The sequence below is a fragment of the Sciurus vulgaris genome (genome assembly GCF_902686455.1).
Source record: "Sciurus vulgaris genome assembly, contig: HiC_scaffold_145_arrow_ctg1, whole genome shotgun sequence".
Lineage (NCBI taxonomy): Eukaryota > Metazoa > Chordata > Mammalia > Rodentia > Sciuridae > Sciurus > Sciurus vulgaris.
This window is the reverse complement of record NW_027632908.1, coordinates 34,590-59,876: the sequence shown is the minus strand read 5'-3', so window position 1 is coordinate 59,876 and position 25,287 is coordinate 34,590. Positions and strand designations below refer to the sequence as shown.

Below are 25,287 nucleotides of genomic sequence, written 5' to 3'. Positions count from 1 at the left end.
GCCAAGGAATAAGTGTGGTAAGTAGAAAGCTAGCAAAACAAAATATTATCTTTAAGATGAAATTTGCAATGGTCCAATTTGGTTTTAATTCCCTTTATTACTATATGACTTACATGTAAATTTTTTGAACTGGATATGAAATCCAAGTACAAATATTCTTCAGTCATTTAGTATATTTTAAAGCCAAGTCACTAAAGACAGAGGCTCACAAATGCCTTTCATCATTTACTAATAAAGGACCACATCTGGAGTCAATGGTCTTCATCAGCAGGTGCCCTCCTTTGGCGTGCAGATCTGATCCTGTGTGGAGAACATGAAGGGTCTTCTTCAGTTTCAGACCCTGAAGGCTCATGATCTCCCTCCTGGGATCCTGTGTCTCCCACCAGTTTCTGTAGAAACTTGAATTTAGACAAAAACAGATGCCATACAAAATACCAACTGCACACCATCAGCAGCAGTACGAACAGCAGCGTGGCCACGAACACCACCAGCAGCGTCAGCCCAACGTTGTGCCACATCTTGGGCGGAGGGTGGTCTCCTCAAGGCGGCGGGCGTGGCGGCGGCGGCGGGTGGGCGCAAGCAGGCTTCAGCGGCGGGCGCCGGGTGCGGCGGGGCGCCGGGGCGGCTTGGGCTTGGGCAGCCCGTACTCATTCTTAAATACAAAGAAATAAAAGGTTATAAAGTAAAGCTGGGTTAAAGGAAACCTAGCAAATAATATTAGATTTGATCTTTGAGAACTGAGAAGTTGTAATAAGTTTTTTAAATTTTTAAATTTGTTCTAATTAGTTATACACCACAGAATGCATTTATGCTTTTTGATAAATCATACATGCATAGAGTATAATTGCTCATTTTTTCTGATTGTAGCCACTCAACTCACAATAGCTAAACTAGGGACCCAACCTAGGTGTCCTTCAACAAATGAATGGATAAAGAAAATGTGATATATATATACACATATATATATATGTAATATATATGTATATATATACATATATGTATATAAATATGTAATATATATTTAATTTATGTATATATGTATGTAAATATGTAATATAGATATTTAATTTATGTATTAAAGGTGAGAAATATTCTATCATCTATATATATATGATGGAATATCACTCACCTTTAAAGAAGAATGAAATTATGGCATTTGCTGATAATAGATGGAGTTGGAGAATCTCATGTAATAGGTTTGTTGTTGTTGTAAGCAAGGATTGAACCCAGGGGTGTTGTACTACTGAGCCACATACCCAACCCTTTGTATTTTTATTTATTTATTTGGTACTACAGATTGAATCCAGGGATGCTTTATGTCAGAGCTATATCCCTAGCTCCTTTATACATTATTTTTAATTTTGAGACAGGGACTCACTCAGTTACTTAGGGCCTTGCTAAGTTGCTGAGGCTGGCCTGGAATGCATGATCCTCCTGCCTCAGCCTCCTCAGTCGCAGGATCACAGGGATGTGCCACCGTGCCTGGTTTGTCATGGGTATTTTTAATTGGAGGATTAAACAGTTAGATGATTTTCAAGGTCATCCTGGCTGCATTTTACTGCATGTGCTGGAGTGGAAGCAGGTACCAGGAGGTAGCTAATGCAGTGGCAGGTGGACAAAGGCAGGAGCTTGACCCAGATGGTGGAAGCAGCATAAGAAACTGGCAGGTGGGTTGGGAAATACTCAGGGATAAACCTGGCTACCTGTTCAACCTGGAAGACTGGAAACGATGGCAGGGAGAGGCTTGGGGAGGATGAGAATCATGAACTCCACTTAGGAACCTAGTGGTTTGAGCAATTGTGAGATTTTCAAGAGTCAGGGAGACCACTAGGGCTCATCTGGGTGCCAGTGAGAGGCTTAGATGTCCCAAACAGAAAGTCGTAGCAAATGGGTGCATTGAGTCCCTGGCAGTGGGCGAGGCTGTCTGGGGGCCAGCCCTAAGCAAGGCCAGCCTTTACAGTTGCAAAGGGAAACTGGTGTGCCAAAGAGGCAGAGCAAGCTTTCAAAGATTTAGGGAGAAAAATAAGACAATTTTCAAGGAGGCAAGAGGGAAGGAGTTAATTCTGCCGAGAGGTCAGGAAGGTGCAAGCTGAAAAAAACAACAAAATTGCACTGAACATTTAAAGGCAGAGCTCCTGGGTGAGCCCTGCAAAGCATTCTCAGTAGACCAATGGGAGGAGAATCCAGACCGGGTGGGTTGAAAAATCAATGGGAGCCAGAAGGCAGAGACAACAGCCTGACACCATATGTGGGTTGCCAGACAATGGTTACTGTGTGGACTGTGACAACAAAAATGCAGGAGGTTAATCTCCAGACTGTGTGCAAAACCCTCTGAGAGCTCTGTGCTCTGCATGAAGCACCCTCATGCTACAGTGACAGAAAAAGCCTGTGTCTTAGGAATCCCAAGGAGAAAGTGGGGGTTCAAAGGCTCAAGGCTTCAGAAGCCTGAATTCCAAAGCTTTGCCCTGTGCCAGATCCTCTTGGTGTTAGGTACTGGTAGTATGCCCAAACAAGACAAAACCTGGGCGTGGAGCTGCATCCTTTATGAGCATGCGCTTACATGCCAGACTTGCATCAAGAATTTGTCATTTACACCAGCTATGAGACCACTAATTACTTATCAGTTTCTTCTTTTGTAAACTGGTACAGCACGTATTACTGTACTGATCCCCTTTCAGGGATAGAGAAACAAAGGCCCCCAAAGAAGATAAGGTCTGCCCCTCCCCATGGTGAATGACAAAGTTCATATTCAAACCCAGGTGGTCCAGAGCCCATGGTCCTAATCAAGCCCAGAGTGATCCAGAGGCAGTAATGTTCCTGGCTCCAAAGTCAGGCATATTCCTGAGTTAAGGCCCCTCAGAGTCTCCCTGAATGTTCCCAGTATTCCCTGGTGGTGGGAATTCAGGCTCTGAGTCACAAACCTGGCCAACCTTCCTGAGGGCTCCTTGGGGCTCTCCTCTCCAGCCACACCAATGCCCACCTGACCTCCAGAGCCAAATTGCTGTGCAAGTGGCCACACTGAGGCCCAGCTCTTCCCACCCTGGTGCTATCCAGTGTCAGTCACCTGCTTGGAGGCTGTGTTCTCTAGTCTGGGCATCTTTGCAGCAGTTGGTTGTGCTGTGTGTCCACTGCTTGTCTCAATTAAAGTTCTCTGCATCCTAAGGAAGAATGTGCCTCTTCTAGAAGAAATAAGTGAGAGCAGCCAAATCATGACAGAAGGGATGTCTGTGGGGAGCCATGAAGAAGGGCGACCAAGGGGCCACATAGAAAGACCGTTGGAAGGAAGACAGCATCAGGGAGCAGAGGACAGGGTAGCCCAGGTGCCCAGCCACTGTACACCTTCAGCACCAGCCCTTTGGCTTCCTGTCTCTCAAGACCTCCTTGTCTCCCTGCAGACTCCTCAGCCACTCCTTACCCAGGCTTGGTCTCCCTGGGAGGTCTCCCTTCTGTCCCACTGCCTGTGGTTAAGGAGGAGGGGGCCTGGGCTGAGGAAGGTGCATCGGGGGGAAGGAAGTCATGCCTGAGTGTGTGGCCCCCATGCATGCCCCCCACCTGGATCTTTGGAAATGCTTGTTGGAAGGCCTGACTTTGCAAGGCGCCAGGGGAACTGCAGCTCTGGGGTCTGAAAGCCATAGCCTGCCTTTGCACCTGCTGTGATGACTGAGCCACCATGCAGCACAGGGAGTGTGTCTTTCTTCAGGAGTCATTTTATGCCCATCCTTCTTCCAGGAGCTGGGCATAGAGCAATAAACCAAAGAACCCAATAAAAGCTCCTGCTTAAGAATATTCACATCAGGTAAGGGAGTGCTAAGAAGGAAGTGCCAAGGAGAAAACAGCAAGGACATGGTAGAGAAAGAGTCAGGGGTAAGGGTGGAGGGTTAAATATTAGACAGGATGGACAGGTAAGGCTCTGCTGAGAAATGGGCCTAAGAGTGAACACAAAGGAAGCAAAAGCAAACTATGTAGCAGCCTGAAGGAAGAGGAGGATCCTTCCAGGGCTGGACTTCTGGCCTTTGACAGATACATACTCAAATGAATGGAGAGAAGAACTGAGGTTCTTTCCCAGGGTCAGATGCTTCTCCAAGTATAAAAGTGGGACTCTGAGGGATATTTCCAGGAGAATCTTCAGTTCCAAAGGCCAAAACCACACATGTCCCCCTTAGTGTAAAGTCCCTCAGTGCTCTCCACAGCCACATGCAAATTCCGCAACTTGGATCCTTGGCCTGAAATCCTGAAACGCTCCTAGAACACAGACTTCCTGAGGCCAGGCCTCAGTCTTCAGCTGCTGACATTTGGGAGAGACTGTGGTTCAAAGCTGTGATGACCCTGTGGGTGCCTTTCCTCTTTCCTGCATGCACAGCCTGGTCCGTACTGTGCTTCTGACTTGCATCTGTGAAAAGAAGGGTCAGGAGGAAGACCTGCAAGGACATACAGCTCTCAGAGCCCTAGGAAGGGACTTCATCTAGTTGGTTTCTGATGTGTGTTTTAGTGGCTGCTTCTGGTTATTTAGAGAATAGTAGATCTGTCAATCTAGTGATTGGCAGGGGCTGACAGGATGGCAGGGTAGGCCCTGTACCTCCTCTGTCCCTCTGGCTGGGTACATTCTGGAGATAGGCACATTCCTTGGCACTTGGCTGGGACATTACACCTGCTGTTTCTGCAACGGGCCACCTTGGTGATGTTCACAACAGTGCTTCAGGAGGAGGAGCCACGACCTTCTCTCCTCCATGCCTTTCCCAAGCTCATCCCTCCATCTGGCCATATCTTGTAATTTACTAGGACTTGGTGGCCTTCCTGGAAGTCATGCAGGACCCCATCTTGTCAAGCAGAAGCACTCCCTCCTCTGTTGCCCTCTCCTGTCCTGGGCCTTGTTTGGTGGCACCTCTTGGCACATTGCCTTTATTTTCCCATCTGCTCCCTGCTAGACAGTCCACTTATTGAGGGTGGGCATCAGGCCTTAACTTGGATTCATGTAATGAGTTATTACTGGGAACTTGCTATGTGCCAGGTGCTGGAATAGACTCTGGGTTCTAAGTGAGCAGGACGTGCCTGGTTTAGCCCTCATGGTGTTACAATTAACTAAGGTTAGACTGATCTTAAAGAAATGACCACAGAAGGAAATAGCAATGACTGATTTTTTTTTCAAGTTCTATGAAGGAAAATATTAAGGCCCTCGAAGGGTCCTATTTCTGTCCTTCATGCTGTAGCAAAATATTGGCATGAAATGAATGTTTGATTAGAATTCAAAGGCTGCCATCACCCTGCCCTCTATCCTGCTGATGTTCACTCTGCACTGTTGCTAGTGCCAAGTTGTAAACACCTTTATTCTGTGGAATGCACAAGCCTTGTCCTCAAGATACAAATGAATAACAAAACTTTAAAATTTTTAAAGGTTCCTATCTAAATGGGGATTTCTTAAAAATATTTTTTAGTTGTAGATTAAACACAATATCTTTATTTATTTATTTATATGTGATGCTGAGGATCAAACTCAGTGCCTCACATGTGCAAAGTAAGCACACTACCACTGAGCTACAGCCCAACCCCTACATGGAAATTTTTATGGCTTTCAAAAAGCTGCAAAACCCTGCCTTTCCCTGTGTGAATTGCACTGTGCACGGAGGTGTGGCATTTTTCTGGATATCTGACCAATGCCCAGCAACAACTCACTTTCCATAATTAATTGAAGGCCTTGTCAGAGAAACAGAGTGTTTTGGGATTCCTGAGACCTGGACCACCACACAGTGACTCTGAGAGCTGGAAGGTGCCAACTCTGTGCAATGCTGCCATTCAGTGCCCAAGTTCACTGGGATCCCTGAGTTACAAGCAGCCTTGGGCTGCTCTGCATTCCAGGCCTGGCAAGGGAGGGGTGTGTGAGGCAGCACTTCTAATCCTACACTCCCACCTGCCTGGGAGGACCGAGTGACATTTGGTGACTCCTCTCAGCCTCCTCCTCCTGGCCCCTGGCCCTCTGCAATCCACTCCATGACCCAGAAATACCTTTTCAAATCTCCCCATTATGTTCAACAGCATGTCAGCTGAGAGTTCAGGCTTACGGGCTCATGTCCAGCAGGCCAAACTATCTAAAATAAATGTTAGCTCATAAAACAGATGTGGCACACCTGGGGGTCCCAAGCAGAGCCCCCATGGAGGAAAAACATGAAGTGAATTGTTTCAGCCTGCAGTGACAGGCACAGGAATGGGATTTTTAAAACAGAGTTTTTCCAACTTCCAGGCAGACAGATATGTCGAAAGGGAATATATGCTTTGCTTCACAGTAGAAAGGGATGCATCTGGGGTTTCCTAAGGCACAGGATGCCGGTGTTCACAAATCCACTTATGTCTTCCTCAAAACTTTATCATGTATCACAGGTGCTGTGCCAAAAACTGTGCTCTACACTACAAATGGAATGGTGAAGAGATTTGCCCTTGAGGCATCCATGGTGTGGTTGGAGAAACTGGCATTAACCATTTAAGCAAGTAAATAAGATTTTCCAACAGTTATAAGAGCTATGAAGATTAAAAAAATCAGACCAGAGACCCTGCAGATTATAGAAGAAAAAGTAGGTCCAAATCTTCACCTTGCTGGTCTAGGATCAGACTTCCTTAACAGGACTCCCATAGCACAAGAAATAAAAGCTAGAATCAACCACTGGGATAGATTCAAACTAAAAAGCTTTCTCTCAGCAAAGGAAACTATCAGCAATGCGAAGAAAGAGCCTACAGAATGGGAGAATATCTTTGCCAATCATACTTCAGATAGAGCACTAATCTCCAGAATCTATAAAGAACTCAAAAAACTTTACTCCAAGAATTCAAATAATCCAGTCGACAAATGGGCTAAGGAAATGAATAGACACGTCACAGAAGAAGATCTACAAGCAATCAACAAACATATGGAAAAATGTTCAACATCTCTAGTAATAAGCGAAATGCAAATCAAAACCACCCTAAGATTCCATCTCACCCCAATTAGAATGGCGATTATCAAGAATACAAGCAACAACAGGTGTTAGCGAGGATGTGGGGAGAAAGGTACACTCATACATTGCTGGTGGGGCTGCAAATTAGTGCAGCCACTCTGGAAAGCAGTGTGGAGATTCCTTAGAAAACTTGGAATGGACCCGCCATTTGACCCAGCTATCCCACTCCTTGGCCTATACCCAAAGGACTTAAAATCAGCATACTACAGAGACACAGCCACATCAATGTTCATAGCTGCTCAATTCACAATAGCCAGACTGTGGAACCAACCTAGATGCCCTTCAATTGATGAGTGGATAAAGAAACTGTGGTATATATGTACAATGGAATATTACTCAGCCATAAAGAATGATAAAATTATGGCATTTGCAGGCAAATGGATGAAATTGGAGAATATCATGCTAAGTGAGATAAGCCAATCTCAAAAAGCCAAAGGACGAATGATATCGCTAATAAGTGGAGGATGACACATAATGGGGGGGAGGGAAGGGTTAGTGTTAGGGTTAGAGTTAGGGTTAGGGAGGGGGGCAAGTATGGAGGAAGGAAGGACTGTATAGAGGGAAAAGGGGTGGGAGGGGTGGGGGGAAGGGAAAAAATAACAGAATGAATCAAACAACACTACTCTATGTAAATTTATGATTACACAAATGGTATGCCTTTACGCCATGTACAAACAGAGAAACAACATGTATCCCATTTGTTTACAATAAAAAAAAAATGTAACCAGAAAAAAAAAAATAAATAAAAAAGAAAGAAAGAAAGTCAGATCATAAGATGCAGGGACAAATGAGAACTGTCAGAGAAGGTGACACTTTAGATGAGTCCCAAAGGGTGAAGATAAGCTGTCCCCATAGAAAGCTCAGAAAGGACCCTCCAGTCCATGGAGCAGTGGGTGAACTTGCAGACCTGTGGGGAAGCCTGGGAGCTCCCTGCCATCCAAGAGGACCCCACTGCCCAGGGCAAGCGAACAGGTGAAGGCAGGGGAAAAGGCCACCAGGGACAGACATGCAGGAGTTTGCAGGCCAGGTTGCCGGCAAGAACTTCCTTCCAGCTTAACTCCTGTAAGCTGTGGAATGTTGACACGGGTTTTGACCTGGGTTGGGATGGAGGAAGTCTCTGCTCGAGTGAGGGGTACCTGCTCCCCACCTTCCAGCATGATGGACAGCAGCTACTTTCCAGGGGGCTCAGGCCCACCAGCACTGCTGCACTTTGGGGTGGCTTCCTCTGTCTCTTAAGCTAACTTGCAGCAGTTCCCCTGCCTTCGATTTGATAAATAAACCAAGGCTCTGCAAAGCCACTGGCGGGAAATGACTGGGGTGCTAGCTGTCTCCTGGCCTCCCAGACTGCGTGGACTCTCTGGTTTTCTGCCAGTTCTTGTTTGCTGGCTTGTATTAAACATGTCATGTTTTCATATCACAAAACATGCCAACACTCTTGATTCCATTTAATATTTAATTCAAATAATAAAATACTTACCATACCAAATGTTTATATGTATTTACATTCCCTTAGGAGAGCACTCTGGAAGGTAGAAGAATCTCTGATGGAATACAGTGGCATTTTAAATGGTACACAGATAAACTTCTTAATGTTTTAATTGTAATGCATTTATCTTTGTGTGTAATACTGATGTAAAATGAGGGCCACATCAAACCAGCAATTCTGTAGTTATTATAGCTAGATTTTCACTGTCAGTTGTAATATAAAATTCAGTGTTCAAATACATTTAAGAAGTGAGTTTCTTTAAAGAAGGGATAACAGCACAGAAGACACTTCTATTTGGATGAGGGAAAGCAGACATGCCAAGGTTTCCCAGGCACTGTCCCCTGAAAGGAATTGTGTCACCCTGAGCTGGTTCTCTTAAGTTCCTTTTCCCCTCCTTGTTTTTCATCTATAGGTTGCCTGTCAATCTGACAAAGTGACAGACTCAAGTTGCTTTGCTTAAAATATGGTTTAAGTCATTTTTAATTTGCCTGCTTCTTAAATCATTTATATTCTGATTTTGCTCATTAAACTTTGCAATATGACTATATTTTAGGTGCAAAGCATCACCTTCATGTGAAGATCCATCTATTCTTTAACTTGGATTTGTGATGAAGTCAGGGTCTCACAATTTCCTTTCCAGGAGGAAAAGAGGCACCACTGACGTAAACACATTTCCAACCCAGTGGATGAAGATTCTCACAGCAGGGCAGCTTAGAAGCTCAGAGAGGACACTAAAAACTGGCACCTGTGTTGGTCACCAAGGAAGGGCCTCTTGAAGTCAATTTTAATTTTTACACAGAGGGACCTTAGTTGAATCAGAAGTCAACCTAGTTACCATTCCATGTTGTCACATCCATTTCTGATGTGTTAACTGAGTCAAGTAAATATCAATTGAAGTTTCAGCCACAATTCAAAGCCAGAATTCACTTAGAGTATTCATAAAACCAGAATGTGTGGAACTGCAGACCCTGGCTGGGGACTTCAATCACAGTCACTATCATGGCTTGTATTATCCCAAATTCAAAACTAAGAAATTGAAGCTCAGAGAGGTTTGGAAAGCTGTAAAGAACACAGTTGTAACAAGGTTCAGTGGCTTACACCTGTCATCCCAGTTGCTCAGGAGGCTGAGGCAGGAGGATGGCAAGTTGGAAGCCAGCCTCAGCAACTGAGTGAGGCCCTAAGCAACTTAGCAAGACCCTATCTCAAAATTAAAAAGCAAAAAGGGCTGGGGATGTGGCTTAGTGGCCCCCCTGGTTCAATCCCTAGCACCAAAAAAGAAAAGAAAAAGGAAATAAGAACTCAGAGGTCCCCTGGATTCAAACCCTGCCTGTCCTGCTGCCAGATCTCTTCCCTCTGCAGGCTGCCGTCCCTCCTCCTGATGGAGGACTGGTTTCTGACACTTTCCAAGACATGTTGGTATAAATAAATGTACAGTTGTTGAGAACATCTGGCCACCCACCACATAACAGAGTTGCCCTATTCAGCTGCTTGTTCTTCTTGTAAAATCAGCAATGGACCCATTTGAATCTGGGGGATCTGATGGTGATTTCTGAGCTGCATTCCTCTCTGCCTGTCACCCAGGAAGTTTACATGAGATTTGATCAGAATGTTACAAAACCAGACAGAGTATGTGTGGAGCTCTCAGATGAAATAATTTGGCAGTGATGATTGTGTCAGTGATGATATTTATGAATTCACAAGTTATAAATGTGCAGCTTCTGGGAGGGTGGAATCCAATGCTCACTAAGTCACAGATTACTTATTTACAGAGTCCCCAATCTGCTAATATTAGTTCTTTGTGCTCACAGAGAAGCGCTTCTTGGGGATTATAACCCTTTCTGGGATAAAGCGTCTGAGGGAAAAGAAATGTAACTAAAGGAATAACCCCCTGAATAAAAAAAAAAAATTCTAAAATCTCGATACATTTGTCTGGCATTTGAGATTCTCCGTGTTGACACTGTGATAAGCCCCGTATCAGTCATGCTAAAGCTGTTTGCTGAGTGGGTTTTAAATGAAGTTGGATTGAACTGATTGCAGATGGCAGGTGGCCCAAAGACAAATTTTTGTGTGAGCTCTTGCTCAGTGACCTGCCTGCACCAAGACCTTGAGCAAGTGTCTGGGTGCCTCGAAAGCCACTTCTCCCAAGGAATCCTTTACCAGATTTGGCCACAAGCTCAGTGGGCCCTGTGTGTTGGTTGGTGGGTGGGTGCTGAGCCGGGCCCTTCATTCTGTCTTTCTCCTTGTTAGAGCTTGTTAGTGAGCCCCGGGGAGGTGTGGGACACAGGGACACTCCTGTCAAAGGAGAATGAAAGAGAAGCCCTGAAGGAAAGGGTCCAGATTAGGACAAGCCACCCAGCATGGCGGAGCAGCTGGGAATGGCACCTAGGGCTGCGAGCGGTGTGTGACCTGGGGTGAGGGCATGACTATATGCCTCAGTCAAGGCATCTGAGAAATGGGAATGATGAGAGTGCCTGCCCTGGGGACAGAGACAATGCAGGTCCTGTTTGTTGTCCACCATGGTTCTCCTTGGGAAGCTGCCGAGACAGAGGCCAGCCTCTAACTGTCTCTGGTTTTTTCCTTGAGGGGGTGGGTACCAGGGATTAAACTCAGGGGTGCTTGACCACGGAGCCACATCCCCAGCCCTATTTTGTACTTTATTTTCAAACAGGGTCTCACTGAGTTGCTTAGTGCCTCACTTCTGCTGAGGCTGACTTTGAACTTGCGATCCTCCTGCCTCAGCCTCCCGAGCTGCTGGGATGACAGGCCTGCGTCACCGTGCCTGGCTGGGAAGGCAGGATGTGAATGAAACAGATCAGGCTGGTCCTCAGGTCCCTGTGTCAACTTCTCCAAAGCACTGCTGGGCTTGAGGGTCCCCAGGGTGGGGGTCCAATCTGACACCACGCCCACGTCCAGCACCCAACTCGACCCAGAGTCTGTGCTTTACACTTGTTTGTCAAGTTAAGTTTTATTTTACTTATTTTTAGAAATGCACCAGTCCTTCCTGATCCTTGAAAGTCTCAATTTATAAACACGCATGGCAGGGAGCACTTATTCACATTATTCAGGATGTCTTCATTTTATAAAAAGGATTTCAGAGTTCCCTTAAATAGCAAGTACCTCTAGTACATTTAAAAATACAAATCAATTTATAGCTCAGAATTTCACACATGCTTTCAGATGTCCTTGCTGAATAAAGGGAGTGGCAGGAACGTCATTCATTCATTCCCTTTCCAATAAGCAATTATTGAGCACCTAATATGTCAGAGCTAAACATCATTGCCCCAGCCCTCAGATCACACTGTGGCTGGTGTAGTAGAGAGATCATTAATTAATTGATGAGTTTTCCAATTTGAGAATGAATTAATGCTTTAGAAAAAGATAGGTGACCCCTTCACTCCAAGCCTGCTGGGTAGGGAGACTTTCCTGAAGAAGGAAAATTTGAGCTGGGTTTTGTGAGATGAGTAGGAGTTTACCTGTTAAAAATTCACCTAGTATTGAAAGTTTTCCCCAAGTTTAGAACCTTACATGTTTATGTAGATATTTAGTAGTCATCAAATTCCATATGCAAATACTATTTGTAGGCAAATGAGGCTAGGTTTAAACTCTTTTTTCATTTGGAACTTTTGCAAATGTTTTCGGTCTCTCTCAGTTGATTCTCTAAACAATAATGGAATATGTACACAATGGAATATTTCTCAGCCATGAAGAAGAATGAAACTATGGCATTTGTTGGTAATTGTATTGAACTAGAGAATACCATGGTAAGTGAAATAAGTCAGTTCCAAAAATCCAAAGGCCAAATGTTCTCCTTGATATGTGGATGATGGCACACAATAAGTGATGGGGAAGGGAAGAATAGAAGTTCATTGGATTAGACAAAGGGGAATGAAGGGAAGGGAGGGGGGTGGGAATGGGAAAGACAGTGGAAGGAATCAGCATTCCTCTCCTATGTTCATATATGAATTTGTGACCAGTGAAACTCCACGTCATGTGCAACCACAAGAACGGGCTCCTCATTAGAATCAGTTATGTTCCAAGTCTGTATGATATGTCAAAATAGACTCTGCTGCCATGTATATCTAAAAACAAAAATAAAAAGTAGTGTGAGGTGAGAATGGCATGAAGCTTTCTTTTTAAGTTATTTTATTTTAAAAAATGTGCTCTTGCCACAAAAAAATTACAGGCAAGCAAGATATCCATACATCCTAAAGTTCCACTCCCAACATGACCGAGATAAATTGCTCAGCCTTTAGTTTACAGGTTCTTTCTCTGGGTGTACATGTAGTGTTTGTTAACAAAAATAAATAGTTTTTGGTTTCTTGATTTATTATCAACCTTTTAAAAAATATCACACCACACAAAGTAGAATACACACCCACTGCCCTTCAATATTTTCCTACGGTTGGTTTTGACCTGGCTCTATACTTACCACTCATGCATCTATTTTATTTAAAAATCCCCCAGTGTTGAATGACTAGGTTGTTTCCCACTCTTTGAATTAATGTAAATAACATTGCACTGAACATCTTCACAGCTACATTTTTGCTGTGAATTACATTTTCCCCTCCAGTTACTCTCCTTCCACCAAAAAATAGACCAAGTATAAGACTGTGAGGGAAGAATGCAAGTTCACCAGTGGCTGGGCACCCAAAGCTCTGACAAGTCTTGCAGTTGGGGGTTTTTCAGAGTCTGTTCAAACCTGAGAGAGCAGAGCTGGCCCCACCCCACATGCAGGAGGCAGAGGGTACACAGCCACTGCCCAGAGTCCCCCCACCTGCCACTGGCCCTTCCTAGCAATGGTGGCTGCATGAGCTCCCCTCTCTCCCTCCTCTCACGAAGCCTTCTTAGAAGGGCAAGCAGGTCCATGGCAGTCCATGACCTGGCTTAGGGGCCATGTGACTTCTGGGTGCCTCATAATTAGTCACTGAATGAAGAAGTGGAAAGAGGGGGAGGGAGGAAAGCGGAAAGGGAGGAGGAGGGAGAGAAGGAGGACATCTCTCCATGGAGATGATGAGGGATGGATGGTTGATGATGGATGGATGATGGACAGACAGGTGGACAGGTGCATAGGTGAGCAGATGGGAGAGGGAGAGAGGATTGAGGGATGGAAGGAAGGAAGGAAGGAGAATGAGGAAATGAAAGAACAGAACAGGCAGTCAGATGGGAGAATGGAGGGGCAGATGGAGGGGTAGATGGAGGGATGGATCAACAGAAAGGTGGAAGGGTGGATGGACAGATGGAAGGATGGATGGAGAGATGGGAAGATGGATGGGCAGATGGAGGGATGTATGGACAAATGGAGGGATGGATGCATAGATGGAGGGACAGATGGACAGATGGAAGGATGGATGGACGCATTGGAGGATGGATGGGCAGATGGAGGGATGGATGGAAGGACAGATGGAAGTGTGTGTGAATGGCAGGGAGGGAAGGAGGAAGATTAGATGCTGGATATTTCCCAAGGTCACTTGGTCACAGAATGTTCTTTTTGGCAGATGCACCTGTTTCAAGCCACAGGTGCATCATGGGACAGAGGACAAAGCCTAGTGGACATCTGAGCCTGTCACAGAGGAGGGTGGGAGTTCCTGCCCCAGGCCCTTTGCTGTGGCCCATACATTCACACCAGGTCATTGATTCCCATGTTTTCCTGCTGTCCCCCTCGTCCCTCCACATACACAACAAGTTGATTGCGCCCAGGGGCCAGGTGCCAGCGCGCTGTGACCTGTCCCCACTTTTCCCCACTTCCCCTCTCAGCTGCAGTGGCTGGGCCAGGGTGGGAACTGCGTGGGCATCTCAATTGCACCCCTTGGTTGCTGAGCGCCTGCACCTTCTGACCAGCCATGGCTCTGAGAGCCCGGCAGCACAGCAGGCTGAGGGAGAGGCCAGGTTGGACCTGGAGTGGGTGCCCAGGGACCTGAGCCTGGAGGAGTCCTGTCTTGTTGTAGTCACATCAAGACCCGTCCTTGCAGTGAGAGGGCCACGTTTTTCAGAGGTGCTGCGTGGCCTGCCAGGCGGCAGCGGTCTCTCCTGCTCCCAGCACAACCTGCCCTCTCGTCCCAGTCACCAGGGGCGTCATTTGATGCCCCTTTTTGCAGGAGGTGTTTGTGGTGCGCAGATCAAAACCCTTGTGCCCTGTTGCTGGTTGGCACCTGTGTTCTGGAACTTCAGAGTGTCGCCATGGGAAGCAGGGCCGGGCCCCAAGAAAAGGAGAGGCCCCTGACGTCGTCCCCTCCTTCCTTCATGGCCAAGGCCAGTGCTGAGCATTCGCTCACCAGTCCACTCCTCGCTGGCACCTCGGGGCTCCGGGCACACAGACTCCAGTCTCAGCCAGGCCCCCAGGTCCCCTTCAGAAACCAGCCCGGGGCTTGTGAACTTGAGGCCCACTTTGGTTTTCGGCCAGCAGAAAGCGGTAGGAAGCGATGATGGCAGAGGTGCTGCCGAGAAGGAGCCTCAGGGCCTCTGGGTAAAACGGGAGGAGCCACAGCTGAGGAAGGCTCCACAGGGACTCAAGCAGGCAGCGCCCGCACCCTGGGCAGAGGGGACTTGCCTCCCTGAACAGCCCAGCTTGGGGTCTCTCTGCCAAGAGGCGAGGAAGGGTCTTCCCAGGAACTGTGGGGCCCGGGCTCCCTGCCTGCTGGGTGGCAGGAGCCAAGTGGAGGACCCAGCCCAGGTCGCCCCAAGCCGGGTCCCTCTCCTGGGACCCCACCCGCCCTCGCTGCTCACCTCTCCCTAAAGGGCAGGAGCCCGGGGAGACTAATTAATTCCCTTTGTTTTTCCGAGTTTTGTTTTTCAGATGGCAAACCTCCTCTCTAATACTCAACAATTAAACCTTTTTTACCCAAAGTGTGATTTCAACATTTCCATGTCCCCCCCACCCCCTGTCATCTTCCCTGCCATAAACAGATTCATAAAAACTGCTTTTGATGCCCCAGCTGCCATTAGCCATTTAAAATCCCATATGGGCCTGTTAACAAGCAGTAAAAATAAGGCCACTAAATATGGTAATTTATTCATCAATTAGCCTAATGAGAATAAGGTTTCAGATGCTGTTTACTTGCCCACTGCCTCCGTGCCTGTCTGAGGTGGTCGGGACAGGAACCAGGCCTGGAGGGCCACCTGCCCTCCCAGTGGCCATGGTCCCACCCCAGGACATGATTCCTGCCCTCCTTATCCAGACAGGGCCTAACCCCTGTGCACTGCCTGACAAGTGACCACCTGCCTGGCCCAGCCGGCCCCCTACATTGTGGCCCTAATACCAGAGCCTTGGTCCATGGTGCTCCAGCCCCGTCTCAGGCTGGGGCAACTCAGGCATGCCATGGCCATCGGCGAAATGGGTATCGAGGTCCCGGCCAGTGGAGTGACTATGCAGATGAATTGAGGTGATGGATACAGTCACTTAGAGCTGCAGCCCGGTCCAGGTGACAGCAGCCCCTGCTCTGATCAGCAATGAGCCCCTGCAGAAGATTCCGGGCCCTGCTGACTTATTCTCAGAATGCTGATTATATCCCCCCGTGGTGGGTTGAATAGTGTCACCACCTCGTCAGAAGTCACCTCTGCCCAGAGCCCCAGAATTTGAACTTATTCAAAAATAGGGTCTTTGGGGGCAAAAAAACGATGAGAGAATGCTGGATCAGGGTGGCTCGCAAACCCAGTGACATGTCCTTATCAGAAGTGGCAGGGGCTCAGAAGAGGAGAGGGCCAGGGAAGGTGGAGTACAGGGTTGGAGCCGCACAGCCACCAGCATGGGTCGGGCATCTGGTCAGGTGTGGCCACATCTCAGGCCAGCCTTTCCAACTCAGTCCAGCTCCCTGAGGGCAGGCGTTGCGCAGTCATCTTGGCAGAGTGAGTGAGGTGCAGGGAACCCCACCACCCTCCCACAGCTTGTGGGACACAGAGATCCCTGTCACCCAGCCTGCCCTCAGGGGCTGTGGGTCCAGCAGACAGTGGGTGCCCAGGACGGTACCTGAGAAGTCCTACTGCTCCCATCAGGTGGATCTGGGACTGTGGAGCCCAGAGGAGGCCCCTTCTGGGTGGGAGTCACAGGGAGGAGGATTCTTGCTGAGTCCCTGGCTTCAATCATCTTCATTTTTCAGTATCGAAGGACCAGTTGTCACCAAGCTGATGACAGAGCACTACACAGACTAAGACCAACAGTTCTGTGATATGTCTGAGCCTCAGTTCCCTTATCTGTAAAAAGGGTACAAATATCTGCACCTCTGACAACATGGTGGGGAGTCCATGAGATCTGGCATTCTGAGCAGGGAACACAGGGCAGAGCTGCACGCAGCAACAAGATTGCCATCGCTCCTGCCCTCGTGCTTAGGACCATTCTCAGTGAACTGCTGGGGTCAACCACGCCTAGCAGCTGGGTGCGGAGTCCTCACCTCTCAGCCTGGTTGCCTCTCTTTCCCTCTGATCTGGTCTTTCCCAAGATCCTTTACTCTGCCCCCAGAACCCCACCTGGAAGCAGGCTTGAGACAAACCTCAGGATTTGGACCCTCTAGGATGACAGTGTTCCCATGCTGTAGATGAGGACACTGAGGCTACAGAGAGGGACTTACCCAAGGCTGCCCAGGCCTACTGGCCACTTTGCCTGAGCCAGCCAGGTGTCAGGGTACCCCCTCCAATCTGTTTCTGATTCTGCCTCCAGGCCTCCCCACTGCCTGATGCAGTTGCATCCGAACCTGACCCCAGACCCAGCAAGTCCCCCTGAGTCCCCGGGGCCCTGTGACTGAGCACCAAGCTCCCATGCTCAGGTGGGAAGGCTGGATTCTAGTCCTGGCTGCTCTTCCCCTGACCATTGCTGTGTGACCTCAGGCAAAACCTTTACCTTCTCTGGTCCTCTGTTTCCAACAGTATACATGCCAAAAATAAACTGTGAGTTATAGAATGGTTATGGGAATTAAATAAGAGTGTCAGTGCCCCATGGGGACTTGTCAACCACCCCGTCATGTGTTGGTTGGCTTGTTAAAGGTGGCAGGACCTGAGGATAGGTCCAGCAGTTGAATAATGAAATCAATATTTATTAAGCACTCTCTGTGTGCTGGGCACTGGTCCCTGTCCTGGGACTCGGTCTGATGGGGAGGGGAAGAGTACCTAAGGGGGTCAGTGTCAAACTGCGCCCTCGACAGAAGCTCAAGTGATGGGGACCTTGACTGTGGTGTCATGAAAGGGGACTTCGCATGGCTGGGAGTCAGGAAATGCCCCCCCCCCCCAGGTGGTGGTGCTAGCACTGAGACCCAAAGGAAGACAAATAGGCCAGGCGAGGGGAGGAGAGAGCATGTTCCAGGCAGCCAGCATGGCTTGTGCAAAGGCCCTGGGGCAGGGGGAGCCAGTAAAATGCCAGTGTGGTTGAGAGTGCATTCCACGCATGTTGGAAGTTTTTAGAAATGCAGATGGTGCCCAGCCAGGCCCGGATCGATTACATCAGCATCTCTGGGGAAGGAGCCTGATACCAGAGTTGTCTTAAATTCCTGCAGATGATTTCAATGTGCAGCCGAGATGGAGAACCAGCAAGCCTGCTTCTGAGACTGGTGGATCTCACGGTGTGATCCCGAGACTGGTACCTGGGGCCTTGCAGAAGGGCATATTCCTGGGCTCCCCCTGGGGTGGGCCCAGTACTCTGTGGCAGCAAGATCTTCCAGACAATCTGAGGCTCCCACAAATATGGGACCCCTGAACTTAGACCTTCCTAAATATGATTCTTTGGGTCTGGAATGTCCCCCAGATCTCATGTGAGGGAAGCATGGTCCCCAGTGCAACAAGGTTCAGATCACAAAGACCCCGACCTCATCAGTGAAGTGATCCCAGGACAGCTGGATAGACGGGGAGGCAGGAACTTGCTAGAGGAAGTAGGTCAGCGGGGGTGTGCCTTGCATGTATGGGTTTGTCCTCTCTCCGCAACCTTCTCCTGGCTGCCACGAGCTGACAGCCTCCCTCCTCCACAATCTCCTCAGTGAAGTTCTGCCTCACTTCAGTCCCAGAGCAATGGCATCGGCTGACTGTAGACTGAACCTCTGAAACTGTGAGCCCACGTAAATCTTCCTTCCTCTAAGTTGCTCTTGTCAGGTATTTTCATCACAGCCACAAAAAGCTGATGGACACAGAAGGAAAGGAATCTGTATTCAATCCCTCAGCCAATTGTGCCACCCGGGCCACTCAGTCCGCTGTTGCTCCTGGGTTCAGGACACAGAGTGCCCTACCCCAAGCCAAGCACTGTGCCTGGCACAGGGACCCTGGTCTCTTCCTCTTCATCTCCTGATTAGGAGGGGAATGGTTTTCTCTGCCATGAGCTCCCAACAGATGCACTGCCTCACCACAGGCCCATAGTTATAAAGCTAATCAATCATGGATTGGAACCTCCCAGCTATAAGCCCAAATAAACCTTTTTTCTGAATTATCTCAGGCATTTTGTTATAGTCATTGGAAGTTGACTAACATATTTCCCATTCCACAGATTTTAAAGGTGAGTAGGACAGGCAAGAAGGGAAAAGGGGACAGAGAAGACCATGTTTCTTGGACACCCACCCATGACAATGAGCAGCACAGTTCTCTCCAGCATGGCCAGATCCAGGAACCAGCCAATTTCCTTCCCATTGTAGAAGTGGAAAAAAATATCAAGCAAGACCAGGGACCTAGTCCTCAACTCACTGGTGGCTGGCCTTGAGTGAGTTACCTTATTTCTTCATGCCTCAGTGTCCTGGCATGTAAAATGAGGATAAAGACAGTAGCTTCCCTTGGCCTGCTGCAAGAATTAAATGAGAACTGGAGAGATACTTGGAACAGTGTCTGGCATGTTAGCATTATTTGTCTTATGAGTCACAAACATCCTTTTGAAAAAGTGACTTAGAAAAAAACCCACTTTAGACCCAGAGTCCTCTTCAGACTAGGAACCACCATTATTCAGTGATTACTGCTGGGGTTTCTTTCATGGGAGAAATCACTTGGGCATCCATATGTCAAAAAGGTCTAAAGTGAGGTAGGCATGTTACCACCTCATGACAGCAGCGAGCATGGAGCTTTACTAGGAAGCATGGCTGCATTATTAAGAAACACCCTTCTCAGAAGGACCTGGAAGTTACTTAGACCCCATGCTTCTGCCTCTGTGTGGGTCCATCTTCTTTATTCCTTGCCCTGAAATTTCTTCCAATACTGGGAGGTGTGTTGTTTTAGCAAGAGCCAGCAGAGAGCCACACATTCTCCCTTCTTAACATTTCAGAATGGGGAGCAGTAAGAACTGTCATGAAACCACAGCCTCCCTGCTCTGGAAAAAAATAAAAATGGCTCCCCTGTGCCCTCCTCTCCACTTCCTGTCTCCACAGGAAGTGGCTACTGCCCATGTCCTGGGCATGGTAACCAAGGTGCTGTACCCCGAGACGCTCACTCTGGCACTCCTGGGCCTGGGCCTCCCTTCCTATCTCACATCCATGGACCAGTGGCCACCTGTGAGAATCAGGGCCCAGAAGATGATGGGGAACTTGTCACAATGATCACAGGTGACAGCAGGATGGAAACTGAGCCAGAGTCATGCTGGGATTCAACTGTCAAGATCCACCAAGGAGCTTTTGGTTTCCCACCACATCTTACAAGGATGACCTCAGATCCATCTGTTCCCACAGGAGCTAAGGCCTCCATCTTCACAGAGGTGTGGCTTTCTGTCTCCCCTTTCCTCTTCCTGAAAATGGGCTGGGTGGGGTTAGCACTGGGGCGAGTCCCAGGAAAACTGGCATCTCATGGTGTCTGCTACCTGCGAAGGTTTGGGGATCTCACTTGCAGCTCACAGTCACACAGTTAGGTGTCTCCCATGGGCCTCTGTGGAGATGGAGCTGTGTTGTTGATGTTGAGCGTTTATTCTGGGAACATGGAGTCAGATCAGACATGGCTTTGTCTGGCAGAGCTCACAGCTGGAACATGGGATGGGGCGGGCAGACCCAGACAGTCAGATATGGCTGCATGAAGCATGACATCGTGGGGGGAAATGCATAAAAACATGGGGCAGTGGCATTGAATACAGCCTAGAAATTTCCATGAGCAAAGAGGTAGATGGATGGAGGGAGGTGTGCCCAGTGACTCTCTTGGAAGAGACAAGCATCCCTTGGACAGTTATTGACTCGGATGCCCAGCCCAGGTGTCCTGTGTCTTAGGTACGGTTCCAGAGTTCCACAGGGAGGAGGAAGCACCAGGGAATTCACCCGACCCAACCCAATGCAGCTCCTCCCCAAGGACCCAAGAAATGGAGTATGGATACCCCAGCCCCCTCCCTGCTCAGTGGAATGAACGAGGGGTCTCTCCACAGAGTTGTGTAGACGTGTCTGCAGGATAGGGCCCCATCGCCCACGGTGACCACTGGCTCTATAGCATGCCCCCCACTCACTGGTCTGCCTCTCCCACTCGTCTCTTGGGGCTTTCTGGGACCCTCTCCCCAAATAAGTCTTTCCCCTGAGTCCCTGTGTCCAAATCTGCTCCTGAGAGAACCAGAACCAGAGGGAGAACCATAGGGGGAGTTTGGGGGCTTCTACTCCTGGATTGGAGGGAGTCTCAGAAGGGGACCAAAAGTTCCATGCTACTTACACTCCCATGTCTTGGAGGGGACGGTAGGACAAGATGGCCAGTTCTGATGTGTGACATTGATGAGACGTAGACATGACATTCCCCTGGTCAGCTGGAAGCCACCTGCAGGTGGCATCCCTGGGTACAGAGTCTGGACCACAGAAGGTGCAGCCTGAGCTCAGCCACACTCCAGCAGAAGGAGGCGTGAGGTGAAGCATGTCCTCAGAGAGAATCAGATCACAGAGAAGGTGGCACCCACCAGCCGCGCTTCCCTGAGAGTCCTCTCTGCTGTATCCCGCAGGACACAGACACTTCAGAGCCCTGACTTCAGGCCACCACAGGTGACCCTGCGGCCACTCTTAAGTTCACATCCAGCACAGACCAGCCAGAAGTGTCCAGGTGCTGGATACAACCAGCCTTGCCAGAAAGGATGAGACCAGGGAGCTCCTGCCCCTGCCATGCCCTGAGAGCATCCTCTCCTCAGCTCTGCCTCACCAACCCCGTGAGGCTGACTCTGCAGTTGAAAGCCTTTTGTTACAGCGGGTTATGTGACTGGCTCACAGCCTCCCCGCTCTTGCAGGGGAGAGGCAGCCTCTGGGTCCAGGAGGACCAGGCTCCCAGGCACCCATCTGGCATGTTTTCAGAAGGGAACCAAGGCCTGGAGATGGGGGTTGACCTGCCCAGGAGACAGGACGACTGGACACTGTCACGTCTGTGCCCCAGCTCCGCCACCTGGTTGTGCCTCCAGGGGCCTATGGACAGGACCACCAGGCTGCCATGTTGTCCAGAGACAGAGGAGAGCTAAGGAGGAGAGGAAAGGAGGGAGGAGGTGGGCAAACACAAGGCTCTGTCCCCACTCAGTTCCAGCTGCTCAGAGCTCTGCATGGACAGCAGGCATGCCAGGACCTTGGTGCCCTGACATTTTTATTTCTCCAATGGAAACCAGAGTCTTCTGTGATTTTATGGTACTTCTTGATTTTTTTCTGTGCTGGGGATGAGCCAGGGCCTCAGACACGCTAGGCAGGTGCTCTGCCACTGAGCCCAGCCCCAGCCCTGAGTCTTTCCTCCTTAAAACAGAATATTGACAGGTCAGGCGCGGCAGCACATGTGACTTGGGAGGCCGAGGCAGGAGGATGGTGAGGTCAAAGCCAGCCCCAGCAACAGTGAGGCCCTGAGCCACTCAGCAAGACCCTGTGTCTAAATAAAATGCAAAATAGGGCTGGGGAGGTGGCTCTGTGGTCGAGTGCTCCTGAGTTCAGTCCACGGTACAAAAATACAATAAAATGAAGACAGCCTTCACAGCAACGCTAACAACACCTGCACAGCGCTTGCTACGCATGGCCTATTCCAGGTTTTCTAGTCTTGGCTCACAGGATGTTCCATGGGGGCCTGTGAGCTGATGCTACTGCCCACAGGCAGGGACCCAGGTGCGACAGCAGGGTCAAGTCACAGGGGGTGCAGGGCTGGGCTGTGCACTTGGGGTTGGGTTTGTGACCTGGCTGCACCATGTCTGCCCTCTCACCAGCAACCGGGCGTCAAAGATGGGACCATTGGCAGCTGGATGGAAGGGGGTTGGTGAAAGAGCCCAGTGGGTCCCTGAGACAGCTGGTATGTGCGAGGAGATTCAATCCTCCCTGGCCTGGCTCTGTCCCCTTCCCTCCTGTGCCTGCCCTCACCACTGGCAGCCTGACCATCCCTGTCACAGAGCCACCCCCAACGGGAGCTTCAGCTCTGAAGGCCACGCCTGGGGCCACCCAGTCAGGGCCCAGCACCCCTTTACCATTCTGCCCCCTTCCAGCGGAAATTATAAGCACTTTGTGTCAACTCTGTCTGTTCCCACCGCCTCCACGGGAAAGCAATTGAGGTCAGGGGAGGCAGACAGGCTACCCATCACACCCGCAGTGGCCTTTCCTCACATGGTGACATTCAATCTCCCACCGAGGGTCACCTCTGGGGAAGTGATTTCTTCAAGCCCAGAACAAGTGCCAAACAACTTTGCTAAATAATCGTGTGGAACACATTGAAAATAGCCGCCTCTGTAATCAATGATTAACCACAGTGGCCTGGCCTCCAGTGGCACCAGGGGTGGACAATGAGCAGCCACCTGCTTGGCAGAGGGTGGTCCCAGGAGGCAAGGGAGGAGGAGGCCCTGGACCAAGGACAGGCAGCCTGACTAGAAGGGGACAGGGCAGCCTGCGTCCTTGTCATCCTGAGCCCCACAGAATCTGTGACTGAGACTAAAGAAAGATGTCTGTGCTCCTCCTTGACTTCCTGCTCACCGACAATCCCATACTCCACAGGACGAGGGTGTGTGTGTGTCTGTGTGTGTGCACACATGTGTGCCGGGGAGTCACAGAGGACAGGAGGAAGGCGGGAGAGAGACAGGGCATCTGGAAATAGGAGGGAGGGGGAGGTACGGAAATATGAGTGAGAAACAGAAAGAAGAGTGGAGCCGTGAGCAGGTGACCTGAAGCCGAGAGCCAGGAAAGGAATCAGGGGAGAAACAGAGGCAGGCCAAAGCCAGCCGGGAGGGACGGGACAGGGAGGGATGGGGATGGGGAGGGACAGAGGGACAGGTAAGGGCAGGGGCACAGAGATGGAGAGGGCCCGGCCTGCCTCCAGGTGGCTGGGTCTTGTTCCCAGTGGGAAGGGAAAAGAGCTCTTTGTGGCTAAAAACCTTGAGTGACACCAACCGTCCCCCCACACCCACAACCGTCTGCACCCAGGTGCCCTGGTGGGGGCCATGCTCGTGTGCACACAGGTACACTCACAGGGGCCCACGGCCACCCCTCCGCCAGCCCTGGACACAATCCACAATCCACAAACCTGTGGCCTAAGCCAAAGGAAACAGACCAGAGCCAGACTGTGACCAGTCTTGGGGGAGGCAGGGAGGACAAGAAGGAGGAGGCCACCCTGGCAGTGGCCCCAGGAGCATCACAGTCCAACAGGAAGGGGAAGAACCTGGGGTGCACTCGAAACTACAGCCTAAGCCTCCTGCGCTCCGCATTCGCTGCTGCTTAATGACTGTTCAAATTTCCTCTGTTCATAGAGAATTTTGCAGTTGTGATTAAGGGTGCCAGGGGGCTCACAAGCACAAACACACCAGAGCCATAAAAAGGGCAATTAGTTCTTTAAAAAAAACTGCAGGAGAGTATGAGAGAATGGATTTGTTTACGGAAGAGCAAGAAAGAAAACAGGTATTTCCCAAGAAGTGTCCTTAAGGGATAGCAGTTTATTCTAAATGCTCTTGAGAAAATACCAAGATCCAAATGTCCTTGGAGGAGGCTGTCTCATGGACATTTGGTCAGTTGACAACCCATTCAACTGTGTGTGGGCCACTGAGGACAGGCCCAGGTGGGCTCGCTTGACAGAACCCTGGAGAAGGCCACTGGGTGTGAGTAAGTTGGACATCCTGGCCTGACTTACATCCTAGTTCAACTCAGGCTCCTACTGTCACTGAGTCTCAGTTTACCCCCCCTCCAAGGGTGGCTGTTAGGATCTAAAAGGGGAAGGTGGGTCAAGGGTGTGGTCTGCTGCTGGCGGGTAGCTGGTGTCCACAAATCTCCTCCTTCCATAGTAATTTCTGGGTTTGCAAAACACCTGCCCCAGGCCCAGCCATGGGGCTGGGTTCTGAAGACACAGAAGAAAAACAAATTCTAAGCAACTCAGTGCGACCCTGTCTCTAAATAAAATACAAAACAGGGCTGGGGATGCAGCTCAACAGGTGGGCGCTCCTGAGTTCAATCCCCAGTACTCAAAAATAAGGAAGAAAGACAAATTAATCCCTGCCCATGTAGGGCTGACATCCAACGTGGGAAAAGGAGACCAAGCAGTTGGAATTGCAACAGGTCCCCCATTACTCTAAATGTTTGAGGGGAAATGAAACAGAGGAAGGGGAGGGAGATTGTCACAGGGGATGTGTTGGGTGGTGGCCTCAGAGTCAGGGAGAGGCACAGTCAGGATGGAAACTGGACAGAACCTGAAGGGAGGGAGGGATGAGCCTGGCAGAGACCTTTCTGTACCCCAGATGCTTTTCGTAAAGCTGGGTTTAAGAGCCCTGTCCTGCCCTCCAGGGACAGGGAGGCACTGGCCCCACCCTAGCAATGGTTTCGCCCTGAAAGGGCCATGGAAACAGGTCCCAAGCAACCGTGAATGATATTGTTCTAAATTTAGAAATATAGATTTCTGCCACAGGACATATTTACCTGTTTGCCATGTGTTACGCATTGTTCATGCATCTGTGCACATGTCTGTTCTGCACACCTGCCC

At 49.3% G+C, this 25,287-nt stretch overlaps 1 protein-coding gene across 1 annotated transcript; it reads right to left on the bottom strand.

Moving 5' to 3' along the window:
* Positions 1–251: 251 nt before the first annotated feature.
* Positions 252–518, bottom strand: LOC306652215 (small integral membrane protein 13-like; the record flags this gene model as incomplete). The annotated part of the gene is made up of 1 exon (XM_079125211.1): positions 252–518. The coding sequence occupies one exon, from the start codon at positions 516–518 to the stop codon at positions 252–254; it is 267 nt and encodes an 88-aa protein (XP_078981337.1).
* Positions 519–25,287: the final 24,769 nt, after the last annotated feature.